This window comes from Phaethon lepturus, unplaced genomic scaffold, assembly GCF_000687285.1.
Source record: "Phaethon lepturus isolate BGI_N335 unplaced genomic scaffold, ASM68728v1 scaffold42855, whole genome shotgun sequence".
NCBI classification, from domain to species: Eukaryota; Metazoa; Chordata; class Aves; order Phaethontiformes; family Phaethontidae; genus Phaethon; species Phaethon lepturus.
The window spans coordinates 23,268-35,500 of record NW_010543382.1 but is presented as its reverse complement, the minus strand read 5'-3'; the positions used below and the strand labels follow the sequence as shown (position 1 = coordinate 35,500).

Here is a 12,233-nt window from a genome sequence, read left to right as displayed (position 1 = left end):
CTCTGGAGGTGATCCGGTCCGCTCCCTGTCCTGCTCAGGCAGGGTCACCTAAAGAACTCTGCCCACGGCTGTCCAGATGGCTTTTGAATATCTCCAAGGATGGAGACCCCAAAACCTCTCTGGGTGACCTATTCCAGTGCTCAGTTACCCTCACAATGAAAAAGTGTGTCCTGATGTTCAGACAGAACCTCCCGTCTTTCAGTTTGTGCCCATTGCCTCTTGTGTTGTCGGTGTGTGTGCTCAGTGTGTGCTCGGTTGTGTTGTGCTTGGTGTTGTCATTAGGGAGGGAAAGGCTATTCTGTCTCGTAGCTGCTGAGCCCCTTACAGGATTGAGCCCTGAAGATAGCTGTGTACAGCAAGATACAATATTGAACTGAGTGCTTTTCCTTAGAGCAGTAGAACAAAAGCTTTGTCAAACCAAATCTGAACTTTCCTTCTCTCATTAGGGTTCAAGGAAACTCAGATACAAACTCTCTGACTAGATACAGAGTATAGCCTGTTTGTGTATGTGTTTAAAAATAGTAAAATCCTCTTTCTTGCAAAATACATAGTCCATTACATGAGCTACTGAGATACAAAACCAGTGCTCTCCACAATGGAGGAACATATCTTAGCAACAAGGGTGGGAGTGGTGGGAAAGGAAAAGGAGAATACAAGTATCTGGCAATTAACTTCCTAGTCACAGATGTGAAGGTGATAAAAGTGATAAAAGCATTACTGCACTGCCAACACTCTTCCTTGTTCTCTGAGCTGCATACCATGCTGCTCACAGGAGCAAAAGCTACTCAGCCGGGACCAGAGAGTGATGGAAGAGCCCTGTGAGCTACTCGCAGCAGGAAAAACTAGTGGTTCCCCAGTGTGGCAGTCTCTGTTGTACATGGTGGGGTGCACTGAGTGCACAGCCTGGTCCAAGGCAGGACAGCTGTGGTAGCCTCAGCATCATCAGAGGCTCTTTGCAGACTCCAGGGCAGTCCCCACACCACCAGCGTCTCCAGTGGGATCACAGAGGTCTGTTGTGGCAGCCTGTAGCAGTGAAGAGCCGTGGGCTTGTCTTACCCTGATCAGGTGGACTCCAGTTCTGCACTGGGCTCCATGGAGCCAAAAGCTGTTTTGCCTCATGGTGCAGATGCAATCAAACTGTGCATGCTGTCTGTAGGACTGAGAGTGTGTCTACAGTATGGAGACAGGAGGAAAGCAACCCACTGTAACTAAGATGAGTGAATATGACTGTAAATCTCCCTCCTGCACAGTAACATGGATATGATTTCATGGACTTACAAGTGACCCATGACTTTGCCATTCAGCTGATTTAAATGGCAAGCCAGCAGTCTGGCATTGATGTTGCTGTAATGGTAGGTTCACCAGCTTTCAGCTGGCATTTCCTGAGTGCAGGGAATTGTCCTCATCCCCAGTTCTCCCACATCCATACCTACTCATGACCATTTGAACTTTTTTGCTAAGCAGCATGTGCTTTGAGAAAGGGTTTGTTGTTCAGTCCTGTGTTTTGATGTGACAGCTCTTGCCCATGTTATTATGTGCATTGGAGCAAATCTGTGTAACGTGTGCATATAGATGTATGTTATAAAGAAACAGTGTGGAAAAAGTGTGTGTGAGCAAGAGTAGAATTTTTAACCCAAACAGCCTGTGAACTTCACCTCCTTGTCAGAAGATGTAATGACATTGAATTCTAAATTGCATCTGGAAATACTGACTTCAGGATGTAACTTAAAGTCGGATTTGGCCCACAGTACTTTGAAGTTGGAGTCTGTCTTGGTCTGTGACTCTGTTCTTTCTAGCACTTATGCACAGGCGAATGACTACCATAAGAATTGATTAAGATCTACCACAATCAGTAATATTACAATTAAGCTTGTGCAAAAATCCTTGCTTTTTTGTGATCCCGAGTGGCATACTTCTGTGTCACCCATTTGTCATGTAACGGTGATGCTTTGGTTGAACTTATGCTCTTCTCTCCACAGTGCAATGCGTGTTCAGCAGAGCCTGCTCTAGCCTAAGAATTGACTAAGTCAAGACAATAAAGATGACTAACGAACCAATTAAAGAGATCCTGGGCACTCCAAAGCATCCTGATTCTGTAACCACGGAGAAGAGTAATAACAATGACTGTGTGATAACCACCATCCCTCTTGTCAGTGAATGCCAGCTGACTGCAGCAACAGGGGGAGCAGAACTCTCCTGTTACCGCTGTACCATTCCTTTCGGTGTGGTTATTCTCATAGCTGGCATTGTGGTTACTGCTGTGGCATACAGCTTCAATTCCCATGGATCAATCATCTCGGTGTTTGGATTAGTCCTCTTGTCATCAGGACTCCTTTTGCTGGCTTCTAGTGCCGTGTGCTGGAAAATCAGGCAGCAAAACAAAAAAGCAAAGAGGCGGGAGAGCCAGACAGCGCTTGTGGCAAATCAGCGAACCTTGTTTGGTTAAAGACAACCAAGAGAAGGCTGGACAGAAGACAGAACCTTTGTAAGTCAACTTGACTATTTATCAATAGGAGAGATTTCAGGTTTTAATTTAACTTTGGAAATGAACTGAGATGAAAGTGGAATGGATTAAGAAAGACTTAAAAACTCTGCAAGTGCTTTTAATATTTTTCTTACTGCAGACTTGGTAGTGATTCTTACTAAGATGGAGGAAAAAACACTTTTCCTTCACAGAAAACAGTGTCGTCGTAGCTGAAATCATCATAACTGCGTTCTCGCACATGCTGATCGTGTTGGAAAGGGAACTTGTGAGCACAAAGAAAATAATTTGAACTGACTTGAAATGCCAGAGATCTCCTTAAAATACACACTGTGACATTTGACCAAGGGAGAAGTCATAGCATTTGAAATGACTACAAGCTTATGGCCGGATTGTCTGTGACTTAAATTGTAGCTCAAAAAAAAAGAAAAAAAAGTCAATAACAACCAGCCAAACTGCAGATTGCTCAATAAGCTGATTCTTATATTTTATGTAACTCTCCCCCCCCCCCCAATCTGTGGTACTTTCCCCCTTTTTTAAACCAACTAATATTAATTTTGTTTTACTGTTGAATAGAAATAGGTAGAAATGTGTAATTATATCGTCTAACCTAAATAACGAGGTATGATTGTAGCTTAAAAACATGAGACTTTTTTTGTAAATTAAAGTGGTCAGGTTTAGCACTTTTGATTATTTTGCTATAAAATTAAAAAGTAAATGTCATTAAAATAATATTCAGTGCTGCTAAACCTTTAGAAAATCTTTTTTTATTGCTGTCAAGATAGCTTGTATCTTCAACTTTGACTGCTTTGTGATACTATTTTTGTATTACAACACCTGTGACAGTTACTGTCAACATATGTACTGCTGATCTCTTCCAAAAAATCTCTATAGACCAAGGATTTTGGTCTGATAGCCCATTCCTCTTGCAGCTTGATTAATAACTCAGTTACGGAAAAGTCTAAGCGGTCAGTCCTGCAGAGACTTACTGGCATAGTCAGTTTTAGACACAACTATTAATAATCACTTGTGGAAGCAAAATCATCTGTATGGTAAGTGTTTGCTGAATGAGATTTGGGATTATGAATCTTTACAAAAAGCAGGTCTCAGGTGTCCCCTGTCTGTGTCTGAGATGTTTGATTCTGTAACTCTTCTGTTCCAGAGGTCTTCCAACTTTTCTAAGGTAATGAATAATTGAGGGGCTGGTCCCAAATTGAAGCAAAACAGAACATTCCTTCATCTATATCATGAAGGACAAGTGGTGCTGAGACGAGTCACAGACTTCCACCGCAGCGTGTATGAGGGTGTGAAAAGGCAGAGGGGTTGCACGGAGTCTTCTCCCTCCCACCCCCCTTTGCCCCTTTCTTTCTCCGGACTCGAAAGGACTGGATGTGATTTCTGCCCTGGACTAGCGTGCCTCCTCTTGGCCCTCCGGAGCCTCTGGCATCCACGACGGCTGTGGCGATGCCACTGCAAAGCATACCTGCCAAACAGGTGCTGCACAGCGTTGCCTTCTGCGGGTCATCCTGGAGCCGTGTGCTTCTCCTGCTGACATCACCCAGGCATTCTGGCTTATATGCCGCCTTTTCCTCTGCCCTCCATGGTTTAGGCTCATTACATCCATAACTTATCCCCGGATTTGCAAAGTGCACTTCGTGTTTTAAATAGAGCAAGCAATATGCATGGAGGGGAATGTTTGGAGTCAGTATTTGCGTTGCCACACTCCGTGGTTACCAGACACTATAATAAAATCACTTGCATCAGAGGAAAGCTGACAACACATTTTAGCACTTCCATAGCCCTAACTTAATCACAGCAGGAAGCTTTCCTGCTGCTAGGAGAACATGTTGCGTCACCAGAACATCTGACACCGGTGTCTAATGTCAATCACTTTGCTTAAGGTCATTAAAAATATTAGGGTGTCCCCTTACAATGTACAGGTTTTGCATGAGTGACAATTCATGGGAAATACATAGCATGATAAATAATGGAACAGGTGGACTAAAGTGGTGTCTTTCCTGTTTAAAATGAGAAAAGTGATTGACATTAGCAAAGCTGGATAAGCTAAATAGGGCTGTTTATTTTTTTCCCCGGGAACACGGTAGTTTTTCTGATTCCTTCTTCCCCTCTCATTTCTTTTTCCTTAGTGGAATTTTGCAGGCTGCCGAGGAGAGAACTGCAGGGGCTGTAGAGATGCAATGATTTCCACTACACGTGTGTAGCAGCTCAGCCCAGAGCTGGAACAGCCTGTCGCCCTCTTCAGAAGTCTTTCCCATACGTGGGTCATCCCTTCACCATTGCTGTGATACAGGGGAGCTTGTGTGCGGTGTGTGGAAGGAAAGTGGAGGTGCAAGGTGAGGCTCTGCTCCAAGTCAAAAGAAATGTCCAAACTCAGTGGAACGGAGGCAATATTTTTTGGGGAGAAGATTTTTCAGGCAGGGTAAATAAGAGTGAGTAAGAGTGGCTCTGCTGCTGCTAGAAGAGATTTCCTTTCCCTCACCTCTGCTCTCTTTTATATTTGCACTGCATATACAAGGATACAGCAGGGTGTCTGCACCACCCTCTGCCTTGCTAATTGTGGGACTTGTAGGCATTAAGCAGCATGTAAGCAGTGATGAGCACATTGCAATGACCCTAGGCACGATCCCCTGGCATAGCAAAGCTTCAGATACAACATGGTCTCATGTAATACCACCTCACTGACAGGCTGAGAGGCCTCTAGGAAATGCAGGGCTGCCACAGCACACACTACTGAGCTCAGGAACATGGGCTGTATCCTAGTGAGACAAGGTACATACACAAGCATTTTCCAGTCAAGCAATGAATGAAAGTCTGTGCAGGAATTCACTCTTATTCACAGAAGCAAAATAGTAACATCATGGGGAAGAATTCCAGCATCTGGTCCTGGTGTCCTGCAGGAGCAAGGCAGAGTTTGTGAACAGTTTAATTAGAGACCTCGTGCTGTTGAAGATGTTTTCACATGTTTCATCACTAAATTGCCACATGACCTTAGAAACTGGCACAGACTTCTCCACGATGATTTGTGTGCACTGATTTTGGGACAATCTGAAGTAGTACTAGCATCTTTTTCTGAATGACCAATAATGGCATCCAACACAAGTCTCACCATCTATGTTGTTTTTTCGTGCAAATCTACATATTACAGACATTTTCGTTACTATCCTCTCTCTCTCCCTGCACGCCTTGTACTGGTTCCAACAAGGAGCAATACATTCTTTTCAGCCCTTAAAAAACAATCATTCTGGGATCGGTGCTATGTGAGTACAGTGTGTCAGACTTAGCACATTATTTTTTCCAGAAACTGGTGATTGTTAGATCTGAAATGTTTTTGCAAGGGCACATTTATAATGCTTTTACAGGGGTCAACCTCCTCTAATTGGTCAGCTACAACCAACAGAAGTTCTGCTTCTGCCATCATGACCTGATCTGGATTGATTAGGGGTTTCACGCCTGGATGCTGGATCATGCAATCCAGCAAGTCTTTGATACAAAGGCCTTTGGAGCTCCACAATTGCTGTTTGGTGTTTCTCATGGGAACCTGAGAGGCAAAAGTCAGCCTGGAGGATGCAGCCCTGTGGAGATCACAATGACTTCCCAGTTCAGAAACACCTTCCCTTCTGGTGTGAAAAGGCTTTGAATGTGACAAATGGTATTTCGGTTCTGGGAGAGGTTGGGTGGGAGTTGATGCAAATTTTATTGTCACAGTTGCTTGTCTCTCCCTTCCTGAAAGCTCTGGCAGCATTGCGCAAGCAAAATTGCCCTCACAAGGATAGAAAATTATCTAATAGGGGAATTGCGCTGGTGCACCGGGCAAATGTTACAGGGATCTTAAATAATAATTTCAAAACCTAAGCACAGGAAACTGTGTCTGTAACTACACCCTGTATTGCTATTGTACACGAAGCCAGTTATAGCCTGGGACAGTATTTTAAAGTAATAATTAGTTTGGTATGACAATGCTTAATATTTGTTCAAGTCAAAACGCCCAATTTACAATTCCCCAGTCACTTAACATGTCATGTTTTCTACATGACTGTGGTTCTAATACAATAATTTGTCACGTTAAAAAAAAAAAAAAGAGAGAGAGAAAGGTTAATTTTGTGGACTTGTGTCAAGAATTAAGTTTCTCTGCCTTGGACACTTGGGAGAGCTCCTGTTACCAAACAACAAATGTACAATATTACTGCAGCTCTAGAGAACAGGAACCAGGCTCAGAGTACGGAATGAAGAAAGGCCTGAGAGTCTCATCAGGATCCGGAAGGGTCAGGCCAGGAACAAGCCCTCTGGAATATCCCCTATTCTTGCCTCAGCTTTGCGTACCCAGAGTCAAAGTCCAGGGCTACCACTCCTTTAATATCTGTGCTGGAGGTTGTCACATATCTATTAGCAGGTTTCACCTAATTGGTTTTTACAATGGGCTCCAAAATAAGAAGAGCAGAACAATATTGGCAGCCATCATTTTGCATATGCATTTCCAATACCTCTGATGCCTTTAGAATGTAGGACATTTTAGCAATGTCTCTATAAATCTTTGTCAAAAGGGCTTTTATAGGTAAAAGTACATTAGCAAATAAATAATTGCACTGTATGATATGAAAAATTACATAAATCCTTGTAAAAGTCTACGTGTAGACTAAATCTTACAGGCTGAAACATATGGGAGAAACAATGGTCATAAACTGCAGAATCAACTTGAATTTTTGGCTTTTATTCAGGTTGTTGATGTCACTATTAACATGACAGAGGACCTAATCCTTCCTCTTGTGAGCAGCCAGTTGGAGTCCTATTGTCCTAACTTGTGCATCCAAAAATTTGCATTTGTGGCACACATGGCATTTTTGAAAAACACCTTTTTTTGGATTGATTGCATTAATTTCTTAAGTCTTCTGTGCTTTCTAGACTAAGAGGAAAAAGTATGAAACTTTAGAAACAGAGAGGAAAAGAGGAAAGAAAGAGAAGAACACACAACAGCAAATGTTTGATACTGCATAAAGTCATGGAGGGATAGCAGAGCTTTACTCAAGTGCCTTGTTGAAAAACAGAGACTTTTTAAAAATATGTAAGTCTTGTTTCTGATACATCCTTGTCTGTATCCTCAGTTTCATTCTTATAAAATGCCTGAAGTCCCCAGGTTAACATCAGTCTTAGATCTCACCTCATATTTCTTCTCCTTTTCTGTTTGCCAGGAACCAGTTAGCTTAGCAAAAGACAGAAGTCTAATTTCTTACCATCTTTTGCCATCTGATTGAAATGAAATGGCCATTTGGGATTTGCAGAGGCAGTGCCCTTGTGCTTTTGTAAGTTATAAGGCATTCAGCCGTAGTCTACTCTTGGAGGGGTAGACACTATATAGAGGTAAATATTTCTGTACTGCAGCAAGAGATGTCAGCGAATAATCTTCTTTTAAAAAAAAAAAGTAAATAACACCAGAGCAAGCCCTTCACCACCTCTTCTCAGCCACATTCCCTTTCAATCTGAAGGCCCGAGTTTGTGAATAGAGTTAACAGCTTTCCTGGAAAACTGGCCCATGACATTATTTCCTTGTGAACTCCATCCACCTGTCATGTTAGGGCTTGGTGCGACGCCAGCACTGGCAGGAAATAATAGGCAGCAGGATGCTGGTGTGTGTCGATGGCCCTGACCCTCCCATTCCTGAACATGAATAAGCTTCAAGCTCACAAGGCGTCACAGCAGCGCGGCTTCTGGGCCCACAGAAACGCATGGGTGGGATGCACAGCCACTAAAATAACATCTAGCCAGCCGAGCCGCAGCAACAGAGCTGCATGGGAAGAGATGGTGTCACATTATCGCTGCCTGCTGCTCTTTGTTCTTTTGCCCGCACTCTCACTGTGCTGCAGATAGTACAATGGCTGCTTAACAAAGAAAAAAAAAAGTAGAAACTATGCCTGTATGTGAATTAGCTGAGATTCCCCAAAAGAACACAAAAGCTTCATTGAACAACTTTCACCACTTCTCAAGGGAAATGCACTGGCAAGGGAAAATAAGCTATCAGCTTGAAATGGTTTGCAGCTAACTTTCTCCTGGTACTACACCATTGTCCCTGGTAATGGTAGTTCAATTTAGTATCTGGCAGGACAAACTCTTGGGGGATTAAATGGTGACTTAGCGGAGCCCAAGTCATCCCTTAAATGAGACCTGGGTTCGGTTTGTGACATGGTGCAAACTGAGGTATGCGTTCTCCAAGACTACCCCAGCAGCCCCTTGTTGATATGGGTAGTTGGCATCCCCAAACCTTCACAGACATTGAACAGAGTGCAGAGAGGAGGATGGGAAAGCTTCTTATTCTCACTTTCCCCTCTGCCAGACCACATGTGACAAAATCTGTTTAGGTTCTGATATGGCAATTCTTCTCTGAGGTACTCAGAGTATTAATCTGGAATATTAGACCTCTTGCTCCTCATGTCAAAGCTGTAGGAGATAGCTGTGCTCTCTTGAAGGACATTTCATTTTTAAACCAGTCATTAGTCAATTTTTTAATATCTTGAGCTGTTCTGTATTGGTTAAAAAAAAGAGATCATGTATACACACGCACACACATATGCTTCTTTGGCTACACATAGGGGCAAATAGGCTGAGATATGTATACTTCTAATGCTTGCAGCATAAAATTGCACTCCCCCAAAGGAAACTCATTCCCAGGACTGATGGCCAAGAGCCAGAATAATTGCTGGAAGGGCCGGGCATGTTGGGGCTGTAGCTGAAATGAAAGTTTCTTTGTAGGCCAGTACTCACCACCTCCCCATTCCCTTTGCAGTCTGATGGTTAAGAAATGTCTGATCCCACAAGCTAGGTCTGGCTTCTTGTAGTGAGAGGTCTGCTCTTCTGAAGCAAGCCATGATGATTTTTCCTCACCTTCCATGTAATGGAAGAGCTGAAATCCCACTGTACTTCACATCATGTAACTCAAGAGTTCCTCGAATAAGGGTGCTGGGGTCAGATACACAGTCAGTATGAATAGGCTTAGTCCCACAGGAATCGATGGGGTATGTTCTGTTTTGTTTTTAACTAGATAGAGACAAAGAAAATTTCATTCTTTGCCTACCAGCTGATGGTGCTTCAAAGAATGACCTCTGCTATCACATAAACAAAGGGCTTTTCAGCCATCACTCTGGCTTATAAAATAAATTTGTAAAGAAACGTCCTGGTCTCTTAGCCACTTCCCTATAAATAGTTTTCATAAGAAAGTCTAATGACTGGAGCAACTGTTGCCTGATCCGGAACAAAACTGGTACAGCTAAAGTTTAATGAAATCCAGGCCTGAAGCAAACTATCCTGTCACTCTGTACCCTTTTTGCCCAAAGGCAAAACTGCTAAAGTGAAAAAATGTTGTTCCTGTGCAAAGATCAGAAAGACGGTGAAGTCACTGCTAACATTTCAGTTCTCACAAGATGAGTGATTAAGTGTAATAGGACCAACACTTTCATTTGCCTTTTAAAATTAAAAAAACCCAACAATCTAGAAAACAAGTTTTTCTTCCCTTGGCAAAATATTTCAGTTCCTCCATCACAGCACTTGGGACATGACAGGTGTTGTAGCCTCAGTTGCCATCAGCTCCAAGTATCATGAAAGATGTAAACCATCAGTGCCGGGCACGGTGTCCACATCATATTCGCTGCCTTGCTGAAGTCCTGCGCCGCTGTATCCTGACATTAGTGGGGCTAAAGTGGCTTTTCTGAGCAGCCACCTCTTCCTCACTGTAGCCTGGGCTGTTTGATCATGCCAGGCAGGACTAGAGGGGCTTATCTCCAGATGCAGAAAAATGGAGTAGGACTGTGAAGTGATCAGAAGTGAAAAGCATCAAGCCTGGAACTCAGGACGCGACAAAAAAATTCAGGGAGAATCCATGTGCATACGTGTGTTTTGCTCATACTAATGTTAAAGCAGAGGCAAGTACTCCAGAGAAGGACTGAAACACATTGGCAACCAGCTTGGAAAGACTTTCATCATTGCTGCTCATGGTGTATCTGTTCCCTGGCTAGATAAAGGGCTTTGTTTTGCTTTGTATAAAGCAGATGACAGGAGATCTGGGCTCCACACAGAATGTTGCCACATGCTCTGGAGCATCTGATGAATCACAGCATGTTGTTGCTAATGCACTGCTGACGGTGGCTTTCTGGGACTTCAGGGGAGCTGGTCATTAGTTCGTTTCCCATGGGCCACCAACCAGGGACTCGATCAGATGGTATCAACTTTCACTCTGGTCTTTGGTCAAAATGGTCAATAAAAAACATTTGCCTGGTGGTGGCAAAACAATTTGTGCTTCTGTTGAAGAACTGCTGCTCAATCACCTTTGTAATACAACAAGCTCTTTCCAGTCGGAGCTACAAACTTTAAAACTGGCACCAGAACTGGCCACTACTAAAGGAGACAACTGCGCAGGAATTGGCATTCAGACGTTCTCCTACCCAGCCCGTCGTGTTCTACAACTGCCCCGAATCTCAGCACTTTTCCAAAACTTCGCTGTGTTTTTATAGGACTCAGATCTCTTAATCCATTAACTTTATGTGTATTTTCTGTTAGCTTCACACTGAGATAGAGAGTGACCAGTAAGTACAACTGATGGCTGTGCATGAAGGGGTAACTGGGAGGAACTGGGACATGCACGGCCCCATTTCCCATTGCACGGGTGAGCCACAGCTGCCTGCCACTGCTGAGCCAACCGTTGTGGACAGGACCTGCATTACGATCGTCTCCCATCTCCCAGAGCCACGGTGACATGGCTGTGCCAGGCCAGCACCTCGTACCGAATCCCCCCGAACGACAGCGCTGCAGAGAGCGCTGGCAGAGCTGCCTGCACCAAGCCGTTCGCACGGCACCGAGGTCCTCCTAGAGCCACGCAGGGACACAAATTTGGGATATTTTTGAGCGCCATCTACTGGAGTTTTGTCTGTTTTCTAATATTTTGCACACTAAGAGTACAGCTTATGTAGTCATATAATCATACTCTGTGTTAAGAGAAGAATTTTAAATTGAGAAGAAGAATAAGAAAGTAAGACTTCGGCACCGCAGTGCTCCCCCGGCCGATGGGCATCCCTACAGTGTCACAACAAGCGCTTTACATGCTCCCATGTTTTCATGTTTCTGATATTCTTTAATTTCCTAGGGTGAAAGATTTCCAAATGCTGGAGTTACAGCTGGTCAGAAACTCCCAAGTGAATAGTCTTCCACTGGAAAATGATGGTCTGATTAACTCAAAACATTTCGTAGAAATGTCACAATTTTGGTGCTTATTCATTTTTACAGGGAATTGTAATCATTGTATTAAGGCATTTAATTTTCAACTGCATTGCTTTTAAAAAATCAAAAAGAGAAAGATGACATGAAACATTTGCATCTTGCTGAAATGAAACATTATACATGTATATGAAAGCTCTATACCTAAATCCACGCATAGGTAAACTCCTGACACTGAGATTCGCATCCTGATTTGGAGAGGTAATAAAATGAGAACAATCCTGGAATTTTTCATGGGTTGAAATTCCAGACTGCAAAGAGCTCTTATCCCTGAATTTTTATTTCTCTATTCGATGTTGTTTTGAGAGAAAATAACCTGACTTGTGAAATTCTTTTTCTCTGTTTCTGTCCATACACACACTACTGATACCTTGCTAAACCCTACTTCTGCCGACATAGTTCAGCAAAGCAGACTGTTGGCAGTTTCAGTTTCCTGTAGCAGAGGCAAACCTTTTGTACTTTTTCCCTTTGGGCA

At 43.2% G+C, this 12,233-nt stretch overlaps 1 protein-coding gene across 1 annotated transcript; it reads left to right on the top strand.

The window, feature by feature from the left end:
- The first annotated feature begins 2,004 nt into the window (after window positions 1-2,004).
- TMEM100 (transmembrane protein 100) lies at window positions 2,005-2,893 on the top strand. The gene has a single exon (XM_010288334.1). It carries the CDS (start codon window positions 2,042-2,044, stop codon window positions 2,444-2,446), a length of 405 nt encoding a protein of 134 aa, XP_010286636.1. The 5' UTR covers window positions 2,005-2,041; the 3' UTR covers window positions 2,447-2,893.
- The last annotated feature ends 9,340 nt before the right edge of the window (window positions 2,894-12,233 follow it).